Consider the following 22281-nt stretch of genomic DNA (forward strand, 5'->3'; position numbering starts at 1 on the left):
ATTAGCCTCAACACTCTGCAGATTATGGAGACCATGGTGAACAACCGGTTAAAGGAATATCTGGAAACCAACAACCTGCTAGATGAAAACCAATCCGGCTTCAGAACCAACCACAGTACAACAGACCACATCGTACGATTCCAACAAGCAGCAGCAAAGTCCCAGAGATCAGGTTACCTATGTGCCATCTTCCTGGATCTCTCCAAAGCATTCGACCTTGTATGGACAGATGGACTGATGTACAAACTCGCCAACCTTGGACTGACCGGAAACATCTACAACTGGATACGAAGTTTCCTCACCGATCGAAGAATCCAAGTATCCATCGGAAACCACCTCAGCAGCGAAAAACGTCTCGACAATGGAACCCCACAAGGCTCAGTGATCAGCCCAACGCTCTTCAACGTGATGGTAAACGACATCAAGCACTACTTACCAAAGGATGTCACACTGGCAGCATACGCCGATGATTGCACCATCTGGAGGTATGCCACCAGATTTGGTATAGTAGAAGAGAAGATGCAAACAGCGATCAACAGATTCTCCAAATGGGCCAACGACTGGGGTTTCATCATCTCGACAACGAAGACTACTGGAATGATCATCAACCAGGATCCGAGCACTAAACAGATGAAAATCAAGATCAACGGCGACCAGATCAGATTCCAAGATACGACCAAACTACTGGGAGTAACCTTCGACCGGAAGCTGACCTGGAAACCACACTTCAACAACATCATCAACTCAAGTAACCAGATCCTCAACATGATGAGAATGATTACAGGAAAAACCTGGGGAGCCAACAGAGCATCACTACTGACTATCTACAGAGCCCTAATCCGATCGAGACTCGAATACGGATGCCCAGCTTTCTTGACAGCAACACCAACCCAAATCAGACGACTCGAAGCCATCCAATACAAGGCTCTACTTATTGCAAGCGGAACACCACCAGGCGTACGGAGAGAAGCACTGTTACAAGAACTAGGGGAACTTCCACTAAGACTACGGTTTCAAGAGTCTCCTCAGATACTTCAACAGATTGCTAAGTCACCCACACCGACACCTACCCTCCGCGAACTGCAAAAGTACCGTCTGACAAGGAAAAGAATCAAGACAGTTGGACAAGCAATACACGAGTTAAGATCCCAATACGGCATCGACAGACTCACAGTAGCCCCAAGACAACCCACGAACTTCCCCAATGGAATCTACCAATCCCGCAACCAACAGTATCCTGACAAGCATGACCGACAAACACAACCAACCAATGGCAGCCAAGTATATCGTCCTAGACTACCTCGAACCCACCATCGAGGAAGAACACAGATATACACCGACGGCAGCCATGACCCAGTCACCTCTGCAACAGGATACGGGATCTACATTCCGGATAAGAAGTTCGAAACCTGTAACCGTTTACCAAACCAGACCTCAGTCTTCACTGCTGAAATCCAAGCCATCCTGGACAGCTTCACCTGGATATCGACCCAACCACCTGCACAGTACCTAGTCCTCACCGATTCTCTGAGCAGTATACAAGCCATCGAATCCAGCAACACGTCCACCAGACCAGAACTCGTCAACCAAATCCGCCAACTCAACTTCCAACTGACCCGTCTGGGTATCCACGTCACCCTCCTTTGGATACCCTCCCACGTCGGCATCCCAGGGAACGAGAAAGCGGACCAACTTGCACGAGAAGGACTGAAGCTCCCGGAAGTCACCACCACCCTCCCCCACAGCATCAGCGAAGCCAACAACCTCCTAAGGAAAACCATCAACTCCCAGTGGGAAACCCACCTAGTCGATGCAACACCTACAGATTTAACCTGCAAGACTCCACCAACGTCACCAAGCGACCCCTGCACCCCAGCAGGAACGTTGCAGAACCATCACAAGATTAAGGTTGACGGAGACCCTACGTAACCGCAGGGCACAACCGATATCATGTGAATGTGGAGACCCCTGCACAGTACCACACCTACTGTTAAACTGTACGGCCCTAGCAGAAGAAAGGAAACCACTGGAAGCCACGATCCAACAACTGGGAGTCAAACCAACACTTCCTGATCTACTATTCCCACCCACCAACGCTGAAACGATTTACCAGGCAACAACGAACTTCATTTCTCTCTTCAACGACGAAATGAAGTACCCAAGCCTCCACCACCTCTTCAAGTAAACTTCAAATAACCAGGCAACGCCCATCACCGACCTGACCAGGCAACGCCCACCACCGACCACCCGACCAGGCAACGCCCACCACCGTCCTCCCGACCAGGCAACGCCCACCACCGACCTCCCGACCAGGCAACGCCCACCACCGACCAGGCAACGCCCATCACCGACCAGACAACGACCACCGACGACCTGACCAGACAACGACCACCTACGACCTCCCGACAATCCAACTACCGGATCCTAACGATCCAGACTGACAATAACGGCTCCTTACCCAACAGGAGCCAAAGTCCGCGAAGTAGCGAGAGTTAAGGCGGACTATAAACCCCCCACCAACGAACAACGACGCGCGACAGGTTATTCGTTCACCTACACACTGATAGAGACGAGCTACAGCAACCATGCCTCCAAAAGTTTCATCTAAAGGAGCCAAGAAAGCCGGCAAAGCAAAGGCCGCCCGTTCCGGGGACAAGAAACGAAAGAGGAGACGAAAGGAATCTTACAGCATCTACATTTACAAGGTTTTGAAGCAGGTCCACCCCGACACCGGTGTCAGCAGCAAAGCCATGTCTATCATGAACAGCTTTGTCAACGACATTTTCGAAAGAATCGCTGCCGAAGCCTCTCGACTTGCCCACTACAACAAGAGATCCACGATCACAAGCAGGGAGATTCAAACAGCCGTTCGACTTCTCCTGCCCGGCGAGTTGGCCAAGCACGCTGTTAGCGAAGGAACCAAGGCCGTCACCAAATACACAAGCAGCAAGTAAATCACAAATACTTGCGGCATTAGCGCAATACACAAACGGCCCTTTTCAGGGCCACCGAAATTTTTAAGAAAGAAAAAATCACTCGTTGTTATCACTCTCCAAATCACATTAACTGATTGATTGATTGATTAATTGCTCAGCAATTCACCTGTCAACAACACCTGTCAACAACACATGTAAGTTAGAAAAAAAAAAAAAAATTATATATATATCCCAAACCCTAACCCTAACCCTAACCCTAACCCTAGCCTAACCCTAACCCTAACCCTAACCCTAACCCTAAATAAACTAAAAAAAAAAAAAAAACCAAGCAAATAAATAAATAAATAAATAAATAAATATGCACTTGACCTAAACCCTAATACCTTACCAAAACATAGAATATTTTGTATGTTTGTATCAATTTGTGCCGTTTCTTTGGTATATTTTCAAAAAACCAAAATCGTTTCTTTGGTATGTTTCCACATCCACGTAGGATGAAAAAAAAAGAAAAAAAAAAAAAACCGTAAACAAAATCACAACAAACTCTCCTTCCTCCAGTCTTTTTTATTTTTTATTTTTTTTCTTTCTCTCTCTTTCTCTCTCTTTCTCTCTCTCTCTCTTTCTCTCCTCTCCTCGAAAAAGGGAAGGATCGAATCGAACAGAGCGTGTCGAGATATCTGATCGAGAAATAACCCAGCCAATTGAAACGCGCGCCGATTTAGCCCAATGGACTGTAATGCGACTACATACCGACACAAAATTCAGCCAATCGCGTGTTGTGCCGCGCCTTTCGGTTCGACAAAACGCCGCTCTGTGGTGAAGGTAAGATCATTGTTCGTTCAGACTCACAGTCGTCAACACACGCAAACACGAAGTTAGAAAAATGGCACGTACTAAGCAGACCGCCCGAAAATCTACCGGAGGCAAAGCCCCAAGAAAGCAGCTGGCCACCAAAGCCGCAAGGAAAAGCGCCCCAGCCACCGGTGGTGTCAAGAAACCTCACCGTTACAGACCCGGTACCGTGGCTCTCCGAGAAATCCGTCGTTACCAGAAGAGCACCGAACTCTTGATCAGGAAGCTGCCTTTCCAGCGCCTGGTGCGTGAAATCGCTCAAGACTTCAAAACGGATCTTCGGTTCCAGAGCTCGGCCGTGATGGCTCTCCAGGAAGCAAGTGAAGCATACCTCGTCGGCCTTTTCGAGGACACCAACTTGTGCGCCATCCACGCCAAGAGAGTCACCATTATGCCAAAGGACATCCAGCTTGCTCGAAGAATCCGAGGCGAACGTGCTTAGATCCCGCTACCAAAGCAAACAAAAACAACGGCCCTTTTCAGGGCCACCCCCAATTTTCCTCGAAAGAAAAAAATGCTCGTTGTGTAACACATTTCAAATCAGATAAACTCTCTCTCTCTCTCTCCCTCTCTCTCCCTCTCGTCCTCTCTCTCTCTCTCTCTGCCGTCTTGGTCAGGAGTCCACCAGTTCCCGCCAGTCAGTCGCTACCTCGATCTATAAATCTGGGTAAGATATTTATAAAAACAAAACAAGACACAAGACAAAACAAGACACAAGAGAAAAAACAAAACAATAAACAAGACAAAACAAGACAAGACAAAACAAAACAAAAGAGCGCGCGAAGTAATGAAAATGAAGTAATAAAGTAATTATTGACATTCAATGCCATTCATATTTCTTCTGTGTGTGCAGATTTGAGCGAATATGAAGGAATGGGTGAGTGAAGAAATTAATTTGAAGCAGGAAGGGTGGAGATTTTGGTAGTAGAGGTAATAACAACGGTGATATTTGGGTGATGATAAAGGGCCGTTATCGATCGACACACTTCCCAATGGGTGAACTGGTGACTGCTCTCTACGAAGTCCGCGCTCGTGTCGTATGTTTTTCACGGTTCGCAAACGGCTCATTCTCCTCGTGACCGTGGAAGAAGAACGACGTCGGTACTCTCGACTGAAACCACTTTCGATTACGAAAATGACAGACGTAGCAGCTCCAGCTCCCGTAACTAAGTCGCCGAAAAAGAAGGCGGCCAGCAAGCCGAAGACTGCCGCTGCTCATCCAAAGTACGTGGACATGATCCGTGCTGCCATCGGCAGCTTGAAAGAGAGAGGTGGCTCTTCGCGACAAGCCATTCTCAAGTACATAATGGCGAACTACAAAGTGGGCGCAGACTCGACTATGGCCAACTCCCGGGTCAAGACAGCGCTGAAAAACGGTGTCAAGTCCGGAGTCATCAAGCAGTCCAAGGGCACCGGTGCTGCCGGTTCCTTTAAGCTGGGCGACGTAAAAACCGAAAAGCCAAAAGCTAAGAAAGCAGCAGCCAAAAAATCGCCAGCCAAGAAAACAGCATCAGCAGCCAAGAAGCCGAAAGCTGCCAAGAAGTCACCAGCTGCAAAGAAGGCGACCACTCCGAAGAAGACCAAGGCAAGCGGGACTAAAAAGACGGCAGCTGTCAAAGCCAAAAAGGCGAAATCTCCAAAGAAGGTGAAAACGCCTAAAAAGGTTAAGACCGCCAAGCCTGCTAAGAAAACCGCTCCAAAAAAGAAAACCGCCGCCAAGCCAAAAAAAGCGTAAGCGTTGGCTGCTTCCTCCAGGCGCTCTCACTCAGAGCAACCAAAACAAAACGGCCCTTTTCAGGGCCACTAAACCGCTCCAAGAAAGACTAGTATCGTTGAATACAGATTCCTACTTCTTGAATACAGATTTACTTCCTTTTCACTTCAGCAGCATAGTTTTAACATAGTGAAAGTCGCTCGATTTCATTAACTCAACTCTAATTAAATGTAAAAACTAGTTTTTACTTGAATGGGGATGTAGTGATAGTGTTTCAGTCATTCGTTTTCATTAATTCAACTATGTAAAAAAATAGTAGTTTTTACTTAGAATGGGGGTAGGGATGTAGTGGTAGTGTCGTTGTAGTTATAGAGCACGCGTAGTTATACTTGAATGGGGATGTAGTGATAGTGTTTCAGTCATTCGTTTTCATTAATCCAACTATGTAAAAAAATAGTAGTTTTTACTTGAATGGGGGTAGGGATGTAGTGGTAGTGTCGTTGTAGTTATAGAGCACGCGTGGCTTCGTGTGTATTAGTGTAATGTAAAGAGGACAAATTGTGTACTTTCGATTTTTTTTATCTTCCTGAAGAATTTTAGTGGCCCTGAAAAGGGCCGTTTGTTTTTTTAAGTTAGACATTTTGACAGCTTAACCTCCGAATCCGTACAGGGTTCGCCCTTGCCTCTTCAGAGCGTAGACTACATCCATGGCAGTGACGGTTTTCCTTTTGGCGTGCTCTGTGTAGGTGACTGCATCACGGATGACGTTTTCCAAAAACACCTTGAGTACACCGCGCGTCTCTTCGTAGATCAGACCAGAGATACGTTTTACTCCACCTCTTCGGGCAAGTCTTCGAATGGCGGGCTTGGTGATACCCTGGATGTTATCACGAAGGACTTTCCTGTGACGTTTGGCTCCTCCTTTTCCCAAACCTTTTCCTCCCTTTCCACGGCCAGACATGATTGCTGTTCGATTACGACTCAGTGACTTCCTCAACGACGGTAAGCGACGAGAATGAAACCCGAATTGGTATCGGTGCAATATATACAGCATGTGCGGACCTATGAGAAAGCCATTCGTCTATTCTTGAACATGTTTCTTACTCATACACTTCCATCGCGCGGACCTGTTAGAAAGCTTCACGTGCAAAACATTCATCATCGCGCGAACCTTACGCGCGGACTTCGATCGCGCGGACCTGTTAGATAGATTCTCGTGCAAGACATTCATTTTGTTGTTTTTACCTGATTATCGGTATAAATTTTGTCTGAGGTGGGACCTGATTATCGGTATGAATTTTGTCTGAGGTGGGACCTTTCGCTCAATCTGTATGCCATCAAAATGTAGGTAGGATATGGTTGAGTATTTCACCAAGGAAAAGAATTCATGCACATAATTCATGAAATTATCTTTACCTGCGACTTGATTAACCTTGTGCGTTGCGTCGCGCATTTTTTTTTTTTTTTGGTTTTTGTTTTTTTTTAAAAAAAAATTCCCTGATTAACGGCGTACGTAGTGTCTGAGATCAGAAATAAAGCTGACGCTGACCAAAGAAATGGTGCACGCCTACTTGATTAAACGGTACGAATTCTGTTTTGAGGTAGGATGATGAAATTTTTTTTTTTTTTTTTTTTTTTTTTTTTTTTTTTGTTTGTTTTATTCATTTGTTTTTGTTTTTTTGTTTTTTTTTTTTTTTTTTTTTTTTGTTTACTGCCTGCTACTAACCCTAACCTCCTGCTACTAACCCTAACCCTGCCCTGCCCACCTGTGCATGCTAGTTGTTCCGTTTTTTTTTTGTGTGTTGTGGTTTTGTTAGTATTGAAAAAATAGTATTGTGGAATGTGCTATACAACGAAGCTATCGATTCCTGAGAATTTCGGTGGCCCTGAAAAGGGCCGTTTGTGTATTGCGATACGACAGCTCCCGTATTTACTTGGAGGCGGCTTTCTCGGATTTCTTAGGCAGAAGAACGGCCTGGATGTTTGGCAATACGCCGCCCTGAGCGATGGTCACTCCGGACAATAGTTTGTTCAATTCTTCGTCGTTACGAATGGCCAACTGCAGATGTCTCGGGATTATTCTGGACTTCTTGTTGTCACGGGCGGCGTTACCGGCCAACTCGAGAACTTCGGCGGCCAAGTATTCGAGAACGGCGGCCAGGTAGACTGGAGCACCAGCGCCCACTCTCTCGGCGTAGTTGCCTTTTCTCAGGAGACGGTGGATACGTCCCACTGGAAATTGTAGTCCGGCACGGGATGACCGGGTCTTGCTCTTTCCCTTTACTTTTCCTCCTTTTCCTCTACCTGACATGATTAGTTGATTTGATTAAGTTGCGCGTGCGTGCGTGCGGACGGGCGTGCGTGAGTACGAGAGCTTATCACGACGATGTCGAATCGGCGAATGCTTCGGAAGATGAAATTTTCTTTATATACCTGGACGAGAGAGTCGCGCGGATGTATTCTGCTTTCTAAGAGGTCCGCGTGGTGAATAAAACGCGTCCTCAATCTTCTCTTTCGACTCGGCGCGGCCGTCTATATAAAGCACCACCACCGCGCGCGACAGGGTTATTCGTTCACCTACACACTGATAGAGACGAGCTACAGCAACCATGCCTCCAAAAGTTTCATCTAAAGGAGCCAAGAAAGCCGGCAAAGCAAAGGCCGCCCGTTCCGGGGACAAGAAACGAAAGAGGAGACGAAAGGAATCTTACAGCATCTACATTTACAAGGTTTTGAAGCAGGTCCACCCCGACACCGGTGTCAGCAGCAAAGCCATGTCTATCATGAACAGCTTTGTCAACGACATTTTCGAAAGAATCGCTGCCGAAGCCTCTCGACTTGCCCACTACAACAAGAGATCCACGATCACAAGCAGGGAGATTCAAACAGCCGTTCGACTTCTCCTGCCCGGCGAGTTGGCCAAGCACGCTGTTAGCGAAGGAACCAAGGCCGTCACCAAATACACAAGCAGCAAGTAAATCACAAATACTTGCGGCATTAGCGCAATACACAAACGGCCCTTTTCAGGGCCACCGAAATTTTTAAGAAAGAAAAAATCACTCGTTGTTATCACTCTCCAAATCACATTAACTGATTGATTGATTGATTAATTGCTCAGCAATTCACCTGTCAACAACACCTGTCAACAACACATGTAAGTTAGAAAAAAAAAAAAAAAATTATATATATATCCCAAACCCTAACCCTAACCCTAACCCTAACCCTAGCCTAACCCTAACCCTAACCCTAACCCTAACCCTAAATAAACTAAAAAAAAAAAAAAAAACCAAGCAAATAAATAAATAAATAAATAAATAAATATGCACTTGACCTAAACCCTAATACCTTACCAAAACATAGAATATTTTGTATGTTTGTATCAATTTGTGCCGTTTCTTTGGTATATTTTCAAAAAACCAAAATCGTTTCTTTGGTATGTTTCCACATCCACGTAGGATGAAAAAAAAAAGAAAAAAAAAAAAAACCGTAAACAAAATCACAACAAACTCTCCTTCCTCCAGTCTTTTTTATTTTTTTATTTTTTTTCTTTCTCTCTCTTTCTCTCTCTTTCTCTCTCTCTCTCTTTCTCTCCTCTCCTCGAAAAAGGGAAGGATCGAATCGAACAGAGCGTGTCGAGATATCTGATCGAGAAATAACCCAGCCAATTGAAACGCGCGCCGATTTAGCCCAATGGACTGTAATGCGACTACATACCGACACAAAATTCAGCCAATCGCGTGTTGTGCCGCGCCTTTCGGTTCGACAAAACGCCGCTCTGTGGTGAAGGTAAGATCATTGTTCGTTCAGACTCACAGTCGTCAACACACGCAAACACGAAGTTAGAAAAATGGCACGTACTAAGCAGACCGCCCGAAAATCTACCGGAGGCAAAGCCCCAAGAAAGCAGCTGGCCACCAAAGCCGCAAGGAAAAGCGCCCCAGCCACCGGTGGTGTCAAGAAACCTCACCGTTACAGACCCGGTACCGTGGCTCTCCGAGAAATCCGTCGTTACCAGAAGAGCACCGAACTCTTGATCAGGAAGCTGCCTTTCCAGCGCCTGGTGCGTGAAATCGCTCAAGACTTCAAAACGGATCTTCGGTTCCAGAGCTCGGCCGTGATGGCTCTCCAGGAAGCAAGTGAAGCATACCTCGTCGGCCTTTTCGAGGACACCAACTTGTGCGCCATCCACGCCAAGAGAGTCACCATTATGCCAAAGGACATCCAGCTTGCTCGAAGAATCCGAGGCGAACGTGCTTAGATCCCGCTACCAAAGCAAACAAAAACAACGGCCCTTTTCAGGGCCACCCCCAATTTTCCTCGAAAGAAAAAAATGCTCGTTGTGTAACACATTTCAAATCAGATAAACTCTCTCTCTCTCTCTCCCTCTCTCTCCCTCTCGTCCTCTCTCTCTCTCTCTCTGCCGTCTTGGTCAGGAGTCCACCAGTTCCCGCCAGTCAGTCGCTACCTCGATCTATAAATCTGGGTAAGATATTTATAAAAACAAAACAAGACACAAGACAAAACAAGACACAAGAGAAAAAACAAAACAATAAACAAGACAAAACAAGACAAGACAAAACAAAACAAAAGAGCGCGCGAAGTAATGAAAATGAAGTAATAAAGTAATTATTGACATTCAATGCCATTCATATTTCTTCTGTGTGTGCAGATTTGAGCGAATATGAAGGAATGGGTGAGTGAAGAAATTAATTTGAAGCAGGAAGGGTGGAGATTTTGGTAGTAGAGGTAATAACAACGGTGATATTTGGGTGATGATAAAGGGCCGTTATCGATCGACACACTTCCCAATGGGTGAACTGGTGACTGCTCTCTACGAAGTCCGCGCTCGTGTCGTATGTTTTTCACGGTTCGCAAACGGCTCATTCTCCTCGTGACCGTGGAAGAAGAACGACGTCGGTACTCTCGACTGAAACCACTTTCGATTACGAAAATGACAGACGTAGCAGCTCCAGCTCCCGTAACTAAGTCGCCGAAAAAGAAGGCGGCCAGCAAGCCGAAGACTGCCGCTGCTCATCCAAAGTACGTGGACATGATCCGTGCTGCCATCGGCAGCTTGAAAGAGAGAGGTGGCTCTTCGCGACAAGCCATTCTCAAGTACATAATGGCGAACTACAAAGTGGGCGCAGACTCGACTATGGCCAACTCCCGGGTCAAGACAGCGCTGAAAAACGGTGTCAAGTCCGGAGTCATCAAGCAGTCCAAGGGCACCGGTGCTGCCGGTTCCTTTAAGCTGGGCGACGTAAAAACCGAAAAGCCAAAAGCTAAGAAAGCAGCAGCCAAAAAATCGCCAGCCAAGAAAACAGCATCAGCAGCCAAGAAGCCGAAAGCTGCCAAGAAGTCACCAGCTGCAAAGAAGGCGACCACTCCGAAGAAGACCAAGGCAAGCGGGACTAAAAAGACGGCAGCTGTCAAAGCCAAAAAGGCGAAATCTCCAAAGAAGGTGAAAACGCCTAAAAAGGTTAAGACCGCCAAGCCTGCTAAGAAAACCGCTCCAAAAAAGAAAACCGCCGCCAAGCCAAAAAAAGCGTAAGCGTTGGCTGCTTCCTCCAGGCGCTCTCACTCAGAGCAACCAAAACAAAACGGCCCTTTTCAGGGCCACTAAACCGCTCCAAGAAAGACTAGTATCGTTGAATACAGATTCCTACTTCTTGAATACAGATTTACTTCCTTTTCACTTCAGCAGCATAGTTTTAACATAGTGAAAGTCGCTCGATTTCATTAACTCAACTCTAATTAAATGTAAAAACTAGTTTTTACTTGAATGGGGATGTAGTGATAGTGTTTCAGTCATTCGTTTTCATTAATTCAACTATGTAAAAAAATAGTAGTTTTTACTTAGAATGGGGGTAGGGATGTAGTGGTAGTGTCGTTGTAGTTATAGAGCACGCGTAGTTATACTTGAATGGGGATGTAGTGATAGTGTTTCAGTCATTCGTTTTCATTAATCCAACTATGTAAAAAAATAGTAGTTTTTACTTGAATGGGGGTAGGGATGTAGTGGTAGTGTCGTTGTAGTTATAGAGCACGCGTGGCTTCGTGTGTATTAGTGTAATGTAAAGAGGACAAATTGTGTACTTTCGATTTTTTTTATCTTCCTGAAGAATTTTAGTGGCCCTGAAAAGGGCCGTTTGTTTTTTTAAGTTAGACATTTTGACAGCTTAACCTCCGAATCCGTACAGGGTTCGCCCTTGCCTCTTCAGAGCGTAGACTACATCCATGGCAGTGACGGTTTTCCTTTTGGCGTGCTCTGTGTAGGTGACTGCATCACGGATGACGTTTTCCAAAAACACCTTGAGTACACCGCGCGTCTCTTCGTAGATCAGACCAGAGATACGTTTTACTCCACCTCTTCGGGCAAGTCTTCGAATGGCGGGCTTGGTGATACCCTGGATGTTATCACGAAGGACTTTCCTGTGACGTTTGGCTCCTCCTTTTCCCAAACCTTTTCCTCCCTTTCCACGGCCAGACATGATTGCTGTTCGATTACGACTCAGTGACTTCCTCAACGACGGTAAGCGACGAGAATGAAACCCGAATTGGTATCGGTGCAATATATACAGCATGTGCGGACCTATGAGAAAGCCATTCGTCTATTCTTGAACATGTTTCTTACTCATACACTTCCATCGCGCGGACCTGTTAGAAAGCTTCACGTGCAAAACATTCATCATCGCGCGAACCTTACGCGCGGACTTCGATCGCGCGGACCTGTTAGATAGATTCTCGTGCAAGACATTCATTTTGTTGTTTTTACCTGATTATCGGTATAAATTTTGTCTGAGGTGGGACCTGATTATCGGTATGAATTTTGTCTGAGGTGGGACCTTTCGCTCAATCTGTATGCCATCAAAATGTAGGTAGGATATGGTTGAGTATTTCACCAAGGAAAAGAATTCATGCACATAATTCATGAAATTATCTTTACCTGCGACTTGATTAACCTTGTGCGTTGCGTCGCGCATTTTTTTTTTTTTTTTTTGGTTTTTTTTTAAAAAAAAATTCCCCTGATTAACGGCGTACGTAGTGTCTGAGATCAGAAATAAAGCTGACGCTGACCAAAGAAATGGTGCACGCCTACTTGATTAAACGGTACGAATTCTGTTTTGAGGTAGGATGATGAAATTTTTTTTTTTTTTTTTTTTTTTTTTTTTTTTTGTTTGTTTTATTCATTTGTTTTTGTTTTTTTGTTTTTTTTTTGTTTTTTTTTTGTTTTTGTTTACTGCCCTGCTACTAACCCTAACCCTGCCCTGCTACTAACCCTAACCCTGCCCTGCCCACCTGTGCATGCTAGTTGTTCCGTTTTTTTTTGTGTGTGTTGTGGTTTTGTTAGTATTGAAAAAATAGTATTGTGGAATGTGCTATACAACGAAGCTATCGATTCCTGAGAATTTCGGTGGCCCTGAAAAGGGCCGTTTGTGTATTGCGATACGACAGCTCCCGTATTTACTTGGAGGCGGCTTTCTCGGATTTCTTAGGCAGAAGAACGGCCTGGATGTTTGGCAATACGCCGCCCTGAGCGATGGTCACTCCGGACAATAGTTTGTTCAATTCTTCGTCGTTACGAATGGCCAACTGCAGATGTCTCGGGATTATTCTGGACTTCTTGTTGTCACGGGCGGCGTTACCGGCCAACTCGAGAACTTCGGCGGCCAAGTATTCGAGAACGGCGGCCAGGTAGACTGGAGCACCAGCGCCCACTCTCTCGGCGTAGTTGCCTTTTCTCAGGAGACGGTGGATACGTCCCACTGGAAATTGTAGTCCGGCACGGGATGACCGGGTCTTGCTCTTTCCCTTTACTTTTCCTCCTTTTCCTCTACCTGACATGATTAGTTGATTTGATTAAGTTGCGCGTGCGGCGTGCGGACGGGCGTGCGTGAGTACGAGAGCTTATCACGACGATGTCGAATCGGCGAATGCTTCGGAAGATGAAATTTTCTTTATATACCTGGACGAGAGAGTCGCGCGGATGTATTCTGCTTTCTAAGAGGTCCGCGTGGTGAATAAAACGCGTCCTCAATCTTCTCTTTCGACTCGGCGCGGCCGTCTATATAAAGCACCACCACCGGCGCGACAGGGTTATTCGTTCACCTACACACTGATAGAGACGAGCTACAGCAACCATGCCTCCAAAAGTTTCATCTAAAGGAGCCAAGAAAGCCGGCAAAGCAAAGGCCGCCCGTTCCGGGGACAAGAAACGAAAGAGGAGACGAAAGGAATCTTACAGCATCTACATTTACAAGGTTTTGAAGCAGGTCCACCCCGACACCGGTGTCAGCAGCAAAGCCATGTCTATCATGAACAGCTTTGTCAACGACATTTTCGAAAGAATCGCTGCCGAAGCCTCTCGACTTGCCCACTACAACAAGAGATCCACGATCACAAGCAGGGAGATTCAAACAGCCGTTCGACTTCTCCTGCCCGGCGAGTTGGCCAAGCACGCTGTTAGCGAAGGAACCAAGGCCGTCACCAAATACACAAGCAGCAAGTAAATCACAAATACTTGCGGCATTAGCGCAATACACAAACGGCCCTTTTCAGGGCCACCGAAATTTTTAAGAAAGAAAAAATCACTCGTTGTTATCACTCTCCAAATCACATTAACTGATTGATTGATTGATTAATTGCTCAGCAATTCACCTGTCAACAACCGTGCAACACATGTAAGTTAGAAAAAAAAAAAAAAATTATATATATATCCCAACCCTAACCCTAACCCTAACCCTAGCCTAACCCTAGCCTAACCCTAACCCTAACCCTAACCCTAACCCTAACCCTAAATAAACTAAAAAAAAAAAAAAAAACCAAGCAAATAAATAAATAAATAAATAAATAAATATGCACTTGACCTAAACCCTAATACCTTACCAAAACATAGAATATTTTGTATGTTTGTATCAATTTGTGCCGTTTCTTTGGTATATTTTCAAAAAACCAAAATCGTTTCTTTGGTATGTTTCCACATCCACGTAGGATGAAAAAAAAAAGAAAAAAAAAAAAACCGTAAACAAAATCACAACAAACTCTCCTTCCTCCAGTCTTTTTTATTTTTTTATTTTTTTTCTTTCTCTCTCTTTCTCTCTCTCTTTCTCTCTTTCTCTCTCTCTCTCTCTCTCTCTCTTTCTCTCCTCTCCTCGAAAAAGGGAAGGATCGAATCGAACAGAGCGTGTCGAGATATCTGATCGAGAAATAACCCAGCCAATTGAAACGCGCGCCGATTTAGCCCAATGGACTGTAATGCGACTACATACCGACACAAAATTCAGCCAATCGCGTGTTGTGCCGCGCCTTTCGGTTCGACAAAACGCCGCTCTGTGGTGAAGGTAAGATCATTGTTCGTTCAGACTCACAGTCGTCAACACACGCAAACACGAAGTTAGAAAAATGGCACGTACTAAGCAGACCGCCCGAAAATCTACCGGAGGCAAAGCCCCAAGAAAGCAGCTGGCCACCAAAGCCGCAAGGAAAAGCGCCCCAGCCACCGGTGGTGTCAAGAAACCTCACCGTTACAGACCCGGTACCGTGGCTCTCCGAGAAATCCGTCGTTACCAGAAGAGCACCGAACTCTTGATCAGGAAGCTGCCTTTCCAGCGCCTGGTGCGTGAAATCGCTCAAGACTTCAAAACGGATCTTCGGTTCCAGAGCTCGGCCGTGATGGCTCTCCAGGAAGCAAGTGAAGCATACCTCGTCGGCCTTTTCGAGGACACCAACTTGTGCGCCATCCACGCCAAGAGAGTCACCATTATGCCAAAGGACATCCAGCTTGCTCGAAGAATCCGAGGCGAACGTGCTTAGATCCCGCTACCAAAGCAAACAAAAACAACGGCCCTTTTCAGGGCCACCCCCAATTTTCCTCGAAAGAAAAAAATGCTCGTTGTGTAACACATTTCAAATCAGATAAACTCTCTCTCTCTCTCTCTCCTCTCTCTCTCTCTCTCTCCTCTCTCTCTCTCTCTCTCTCTCTCTCCTCTCTCTCTCTCCTTCTCTCTCTCTCTCTCGTCCTCTCTCTGCCGTCTTGGTCAGGAGTCCACCAGTTCCCGCCAGTCAGTCGCTACCTCGATCTATAAATCTGGGTAAGATATTTATAAAAACAAAACAAGACACAAGACAAAACAAGACACAAGACACAAGACAAAACAATAAACAAGAGAAAAAACAAAACAATAAACAAGACAAAACAAGACAAGACAAAACAAAAGAGCGCGCGAAGTAATGAAAATGAAGTAATAAAGTAATTATTGACATTCAATGCCATTCATATTTCTTCTGTGTGTGCAGATTTGAGCGAATATGAAGGAATGAAGGAATGGGTGAGTGAAGAAATTAATTTGAAGCAGGAAGGGTGGAGATTTTGGTAGTAGAGGTAATAACAACAGTGATATTTGGGTGATGATAAAGGGCCGTTATCGATCGACACACTTCCCAATGGGTGAACTGGTGACTGCTCTCTACGAAGTCCGCGCTCGTGTCGTATGTTTTTCACGGTTCGCAAACGGCTCATTCTCCTCGTGACCGTGGAAGAAGAACGACGTCGGTACTCTCGACTGAAACCACTTTCGATTACGAAAATGACAGACGTAGCAGCTCCAGCTCCCGTAACTAAGTCGCCGAAAAAGAAGGCGGCCAGCAAGCCGAAGACTGCCGCTGCTCATCCAAAGTACGTGGACATGATCCGTGCTGCCATCGGCAGCTTGAAAGAGAGAGGTGGCTCTTCGCGACAAGCCATTCTCAAGTACATAATGGCGAACTACAAAGTGGGCGCAGACTCGACTATGGCCAACTCCCGGGTCAAGACAGCGCTGAAAAACGGTGTCAAGTCCGGAGTCATCAAGCAGTCCAAGGGCACCGGTGCTGCCGGTTCCTTTAAGCTGGGCGACGTAAAAACCGAAAAGCCAAAAGCTAAGAAAGCAGCAGCCAAAAAATCGCCAGCCAAGAAAACAGCATCAGCAGCCAAGAAGCCGAAAGCTGCCAAGAAGTCACCAGCTGCAAAGAAGGCGACCACTCCGAAGAAGACCAAGGCAAGCGGGACTAAAAAGACGGCAGCTGTCAAAGCCAAAAAGGCGAAATCTCCAAAGAAGGTGAAAACGCCTAAAAAGGTTAAGACCGCCAAGCCTGCTAAGAAAACCGCTCCAAAAAAGAAAACCGCCGCCAAGCCAAAAAAAGCGTAAGCGTTGGCTGCTTCCTCCAGGCGCTCTCACTCAGAGCAACCAAAACAAAACGGCCCTTTTCAGGGCCACTAAACCGCTCCAAGAAAGACTAGTATCGTCGAATACAGATTCCTACTTCTTGAATACAGATTTACTTCCTTTTCACTTCAGCAGCATAGTTTTAACATAGTGAAAGTCGCTCGATTTCATTAACTCAACTCTAATTAAATGTAAAAACTAGTTTTTACTTGAATGGGGATGTAGTGATAGTGTTTCAGTCCTTCGTTTTCATTAATTCAACTATGTAAAAAAAATGGTAGTTTTTACTTGAATGGGGGTAGGGATGTAGTGGTAGTGTCGTTGTAGTTATAGAGCACGCGTAGTTATACTTGAATGGGGATGTAGTGATAGTGTTTCAGTCATTCGTTTTCATTAATCCAACTATGTAAAAAAATAGTAGTTTTTACTTGAATGGGGGTAGGGATGTAGTGGTAGTGTCGTTGTAGTTATAGAGTCGTTGTAGTTATAGAGCACGCGTGGCTTCGTGTGTATTAGTGTAATGTAAAGAGGACAAATTGTGTACTTTCGATTTTTTTTATCTTCCTGAAGAATTTTAGTGGCCCTGAAAAGGGCCGTTTGTTTTTTTAAGTTAGACATTTTGACAGCTTAACCTCCGAATCCGTACAGGGTTCGCCCTTGCCTCTTCAGAGCGTAGACTACATCCATGGCAGTGACGGTTTTCCTTTTGGCGTGCTCTGTGTAGGTGACTGCATCACGGATGACGTTTTCCAAAAACACCTTGAGTACACCGCGCGTCTCTTCGTAGATCAGACCAGAGATACGTTTTACTCCACCTCTTCGGGCAAGTCTTCGAATGGCGGGCTTGGTGATACCCTGGATGTTATCACGAAGGACTTTCCTGTGACGTTTGGCTCCTCCTTTTCCCAAACCTTTTCCTCCCTTTCCACGGCCAGACATGATTGCTGTTCGATTACGACTCAGTGACTTCCTCAACGACGGTAAGCGACGAGAATGAAACCCGAATTGGTATCGGTGCAATATATACAGCATGTGCGGACCTATGAGAAAGCCATTCGTCTATTCTTGAACATGTTTCTTACTCATACACTTCCATCGCGCGGACCTGTTAGAAAGCTTCACGTGCAAAACATTCATCATCGCGCGAACCTTACGCGCGGACTTCGATCGCGCGGACCTGTTAGATAGATTCTCGTGCAAGACATTCATTTTGTTGTTTTTACCTGATTATCGGTATAAATTTTGTCTGAGGTGGGACCTGATTATCGGTATAAATTTTGTCTGAGGTGGGACCTGATTATCGGTATAAATTTTGTCTGAGGTGGGACCTGATTATCGGTATGAATTTTGTCTGAGGTGGGACCTTTCGCTCAATCTGTATGCCATCAAAATGTAGGTAGGATATGGTTGAGTATTTCACCAAGGAAAAGAATTCATGCACATAATTCATGAAATTATCTTTACCTGCGACTTGATTAACCTTGTGCGTTGCGTCGCGCATTTTTTTTTTTTTTTTTGGTTTTTTTAAAAAAAAAATTCCCCTGATTAACGGCGTACGTAGTGTCTGAGATCAGAAATAAAGCTGACGCTGACCAAAGAAATGGTGCACGCCTACTTGATTAAACGGTACGAATTCTGTTTTGAGGTAGGATGATGAAATTTTTTTTTTTTTTTTTTTTTTTTTGTTTGTTTTATTCATTTGTTTTTGTTTTTTTTTTTTTTTTTTTTTTTTTTTGTTTTTGTTTACTGCCCTGCCCTGCCCTGCCCTGCTACTAACCCTAACCCTGCCCTGCTACTAACCCTAACCCTGCCCTGCCCACCTGTGCATGCTAGTTGTTCCGTTTTTTTTTGTGTGTGTTGTGGTTTTGTTAGTATTGAAAAAATAGTATTGTGGAATGTGCTATACAACGAAGCTATCGATTCCTGAGAATTTCGGTGGCCCTGAAAAGGGCCGTTTGTGTATTGCGATACGACAGCTCCCGTATTTACTTGGAGGCGGCTTTCTCGGATTTCTTAGGCAGAAGAACGGCCTGGATGTTTGGCAATACGCCGCCCTGAGCGATGGTCACTCCGGACAATAGTTTGTTCAATTCTTCGTCGTTACGAATGGCCAACTGCAGATGTCTCGGGATTATTCTGGACTTCTTGTTGTCACGGGCGGCGTTACCGGCCAACTCGAGAACTTCGGCGGCCAAGTATTCGAGAACGGCGGCCAGGTAGACTGGAGCACCAGCGCCCACTCTCTCGGCGTAGTTGCCTTTTCTCAGGAGACGGTGGATACGTCCCACTGGAAATTGTAGTCCGGCACGGGATGACCGGGTCTTGCTCTTTCCCTTTACTTTTCCTCCTTTTCCTCTACCTGACATGATTACTTGATTTGATTAAGTTGCGCGTGCGGACGGGCGTGCGTGAGTACGAGAGCTTATCACGACGATGTCGAATCGGCGAATGCTTCGGAAGATGAAATTTTCTTTATATACCTGGACGAGAGAGTCGCGCGGATGTATTCTGCTTTCTAAGAGGTCCGCGTGGTGAATAAAACGCGTCCTCAATCTTCTCTTTCGACTCGGCGCGGCCGTCTATATAAAGCACCACCACCGTGCGCGACAGGGTTATTCGTTCACCTACACACTGATAGAGACGAGCTACAGCAACCATGCCTCCAAAAGTTTCATCTAAAGGAGCCAAGAAAGCCGGCAAAGCAAAGGCCGCCCGTTCCGGGGACAAGAAACGAAAGAGGAGACGAAAGGAATCTTACAGCATCTACATTTACAAGGTTTTGAAGCAGGTCCACCCCGACACCGGTGTCAGCAGCAAAGCCATGTCTATCATGAACAGCTTTGTCAACGACATTTTCGAAAGAATCGCTGCCGAAGCCTCTCGACTTGCCCACTACAACAAGAGATCCACGATCACAAGCAGGGAGATTCAAACAGCCGTTCGACTTCTCCTGCCCGGCGAGTTGGCCAAGCACGCTGTTAGCGAAGGAACCAAGGCCGTCACCAAATACACAAGCAGCAAGTAAATCACAAATACTTGCGGCATTAGCGCAATACACAAACGGCCCTTTTCAGGGCCACCGAAATTTTTAAGAAAGAAAAAATCACTCGTTGTTATCACTCTCCAAATCACATTAACTGATTGATTGATTGATTAATTGCTCAGCAATTCACCTGTCAACAACCGTGCAACACATGTAAGTTAGAAAAAAACCAAAAAAATTATATATATATCCCAAGCCCTAACCCTAACCCTAACCCTAGCCTAACCCTAGCCTAACCCTAACCCTAACCCTAACCCTAACCCTAACCCTAAATAAACTAAAAAAAAAAAAAAAAACCAAGCAAATAAATAAATAAATAAATAAATAAATATGCACTTGACCTAAACCCTAATACCTTACCAAAACATAGAATATTTTGTATGTTTGTATCAATTTGTGCCGTTTCTTTGGTATATTTTCAAAAAACCAAAATCGTTTCTTTGGTATGTTTCCACATCCACGTAGGATGAAAAAAAAAAAGAAAAAAAAAAAACCGTAAACAAAATCACAACAAACTCTCCTTCCTCCAGTCTTTTTTATTTTTTTATTTTTTTTCTTTCTCTCTCTTTCTCTCTCTCTCTTTCTCTCTTTCTCTCTCTCTCTCTCTCTCTCTCTCTTTCTCTCCTCTCCTCGAAAAAGGGAAGGATCGAATCGAACAGAGCGTGTCGAGATATCTGATCGAGAAATAACCCAGCCAATTGAAACGCGCGCCGATTTAGCCCAATGGACTGTAATGCGACTACATACCGACACAAAATTCAGCCAATCGCGTGTTGTGCCGCGCCTTTCGGTTCGACAAAACGCCGCTCTGTGGTGAAGGTAAGATCATTGTTCGTTCAGACTCACAGTCGTCAACACACGCAAACACGAAGTTAGAAAAATGGCACGTACTAAGCAGACCGCCCGAAAATCTACCGGAGGCAAAGCCCCAAGAAAGCAGCTGGCCACCAAAGCCGCAAGGAAAGCGCCCCAGCCACCGGTGGTGTCAAGAAACCTCACCGTTACAGACCCGGTACCGTGGCTCTCCGAGAAATCCGTCGTTACCAGAAGAGCACCGAACTCTTGATCAGGAAGCTGCCTTTCCAGCGCCTGGTGCGTGAAATCGCTCAAGACTTCAAAACGGATCTTCGGTTCCAGAGCTCGGCCGTGATGGCTCTCCAGGAAGCAAGTGAAGCATACCTCGTCGGCCTTTTCGAGGACACCAACTTGTGCGCCATCCACGCCAAGAGAGTCACCATTATGCCAAAGGACATCCAGCTTGCTCGAAGAATCCGAGGCGAACGTGCTTAGATCCCGCTACCAAAGCAAACAAAACAACGGCCCTTTCAGGGCCACCCCAATTTTCCTCGAAAGAAAAAATGCTCGTTGTGTAACACATTTCAAATCAGATAAACCTCTCTCCTCTCCTCTCTCCTCTCTCTCCCTCTCTCCTCTCTCTCCTCTCTCTCCTGCCTCTTGGTCAGGAGTCCACCAGTTCCCGCCAGTCAGTCGCTACCTCGATCTATAAATCTGGGTAAGATATTTATAAAAACAAAACAAGACACAAGACAAAACAAGACACAAGACAAAGACAAAACAATAAACAAGAGAAAAAACAAAACAATAAACAAGACAAAACAAGACAAGACAAAACAAAAGAGCGCGCGAAGTAATGAAAATGAAGTAATAAAGTAATTATTGACATTCAATGCCATTCATATTTCTTCTGTGTGTGCAGATTTGAGCGAATATGAAGGAATGAAGGAATGGGTGAGTGAAGAAATTAATTGAAGCAGAAGGGTGGAGATTTGGTAGTAGAGGTAATAACAACATGATATTTGGTATGATAAAGGCGTTATCGATCGAACACTCCAATGGTGAACTGGTGACTGCCTCTACAGTCCCGCTCGTGTCGTATGTTTTCACCGCACCTCATCCCCGTACCGTAAGAACAGTCGGTATCGACTGAAACCACTTTCGATTACGAAAATGACAGACGTAGCAGCTCCAGCTCCCGTAACTAAGTCGCCGAAAAAGAAGCGGCCAGCAAGCCGAAGACTGCCGCTGCTCATCCAAAGTACGTGGACATGATCCGTGCTGCCATCGCAGCTTGAAAGAGAGAGGTGGCTCTTCGCGACAAGCCATTCTCAGTACATAATGGCGAACTACAAAGTGGCGCAGATCGACTATGCCAACTCCCGGGTCAAGACAGCGCTGAAAAACGGTGTCAAGTCGGAGTCATCAAGCAGTCCAAGGCACCGGTGCGCGTTCCTTAAGCTGGGCGACGTAAAAACGAAAAGCAAAAGCTAAGAAAGCAGCCAAAAATCGCCAGCCAAAAAACAAGGCCAAGAAAGCTGCAAGAAGCTGAAAAGCGCCAAAGAAAGCTCACAGCGGCAGCTGTCAAAGCCAAAAGGCGAAATCTCCAAAGAAGGTGAAAACGCCTAAAAAGGTTAAACCGGCCAAGCCTGCTAAGAAACCGCTCCAAAAAAGAAAACGCGCAGCCAAAAAAAGACGGAAGCGTGCTGCTTCTCAGCCTCCCTCAGACAACCAGAG

General features: G+C 45.5%; 12 protein-coding genes across 12 annotated transcripts; 6 read left to right on the plus strand and 6 right to left on the minus strand.

The window, feature by feature from the left end:
- The first annotated feature begins 33 nt into the window (after positions 1–33).
- LOC121226908 (uncharacterized) lies at positions 34–1929 on the plus strand. Its single transcript, XM_041110498.1, has one exon. The coding sequence runs from the start codon at positions 34–36 to the stop codon at positions 1927–1929; it is 1896 nt and encodes a 631-aa protein (XP_040966432.1).
- A 656-nt stretch (positions 1930–2585) lies between these two features.
- Positions 2586–2954, plus strand: LOC121226920 (histone H2B, gonadal). Its single transcript, XM_041110508.1, has one exon. The coding sequence runs from the start codon at positions 2586–2588 to the stop codon at positions 2952–2954; it is 369 nt and encodes a 122-aa protein (XP_040966442.1).
- Positions 2955–6151: 3197 nt separating this feature from the next.
- Positions 6152–6469, minus strand: LOC121226918 (histone H4). The gene has a single exon (XM_041110506.1). It carries the CDS (start codon positions 6461–6463, stop codon positions 6152–6154), a length of 312 nt encoding a protein of 103 aa, XP_040966440.1. The 5' UTR covers positions 6464–6469.
- A 963-nt stretch (positions 6470–7432) lies between these two features.
- Positions 7433–7813, minus strand: LOC121226909 (histone H2A). The gene has a single exon (XM_041110499.1). The coding sequence runs from the start codon at positions 7811–7813 to the stop codon at positions 7433–7435; it is 381 nt and encodes a 126-aa protein (XP_040966433.1).
- A 298-nt stretch (positions 7814–8111) lies between these two features.
- On the plus strand, positions 8112–8480 carry LOC121226915 (histone H2B, gonadal). Its single transcript, XM_041110504.1, has one exon. The coding sequence runs from the start codon at positions 8112–8114 to the stop codon at positions 8478–8480; it is 369 nt and encodes a 122-aa protein (XP_040966438.1).
- Positions 8481–10453: 1973 nt separating this feature from the next.
- Positions 10454–11053, plus strand: LOC121226921 (histone H1-delta). The gene has a single exon (XM_041110509.1). The coding sequence runs from the start codon at positions 10454–10456 to the stop codon at positions 11051–11053; it is 600 nt and encodes a 199-aa protein (XP_040966443.1).
- Positions 11054–11681: 628 nt separating this feature from the next.
- LOC121226916 (histone H4) lies at positions 11682–11999 on the minus strand. Its single transcript, XM_041110505.1, has one exon. The coding sequence runs from the start codon at positions 11991–11993 to the stop codon at positions 11682–11684; it is 312 nt and encodes a 103-aa protein (XP_040966439.1). The 5' UTR covers positions 11994–11999.
- A 967-nt stretch (positions 12000–12966) lies between these two features.
- On the minus strand, positions 12967–13347 carry LOC121226911 (histone H2A). The gene has a single exon (XM_041110500.1). It carries the CDS (start codon positions 13345–13347, stop codon positions 12967–12969), a length of 381 nt encoding a protein of 126 aa, XP_040966434.1.
- Positions 13348–13643: 296 nt separating this feature from the next.
- LOC121226913 (histone H2B, gonadal) lies at positions 13644–14012 on the plus strand. Its single transcript, XM_041110502.1, has one exon. The coding sequence runs from the start codon at positions 13644–13646 to the stop codon at positions 14010–14012; it is 369 nt and encodes a 122-aa protein (XP_040966436.1).
- Positions 14013–17333: 3321 nt separating this feature from the next.
- Positions 17334–17651, minus strand: LOC121226919 (histone H4). Its single transcript, XM_041110507.1, has one exon. The coding sequence runs from the start codon at positions 17643–17645 to the stop codon at positions 17334–17336; it is 312 nt and encodes a 103-aa protein (XP_040966441.1). The 5' UTR covers positions 17646–17651.
- Positions 17652–18691: 1040 nt separating this feature from the next.
- On the minus strand, positions 18692–19072 carry LOC121226912 (histone H2A). Its single transcript, XM_041110501.1, has one exon. The coding sequence runs from the start codon at positions 19070–19072 to the stop codon at positions 18692–18694; it is 381 nt and encodes a 126-aa protein (XP_040966435.1).
- A 290-nt stretch (positions 19073–19362) lies between these two features.
- Positions 19363–19731, plus strand: LOC121226914 (histone H2B, gonadal). Its single transcript, XM_041110503.1, has one exon. The coding sequence runs from the start codon at positions 19363–19365 to the stop codon at positions 19729–19731; it is 369 nt and encodes a 122-aa protein (XP_040966437.1).
- The last annotated feature ends 2550 nt before the right edge of the window (positions 19732–22281 follow it).

Source organism: Gossypium hirsutum, unplaced genomic scaffold, assembly GCF_007990345.1.
Source record: "Gossypium hirsutum isolate 1008001.06 unplaced genomic scaffold, Gossypium_hirsutum_v2.1 scaffold_637, whole genome shotgun sequence".
Classification (NCBI taxonomy): domain Eukaryota; kingdom Viridiplantae; phylum Streptophyta; class Magnoliopsida; order Malvales; family Malvaceae; genus Gossypium; species Gossypium hirsutum.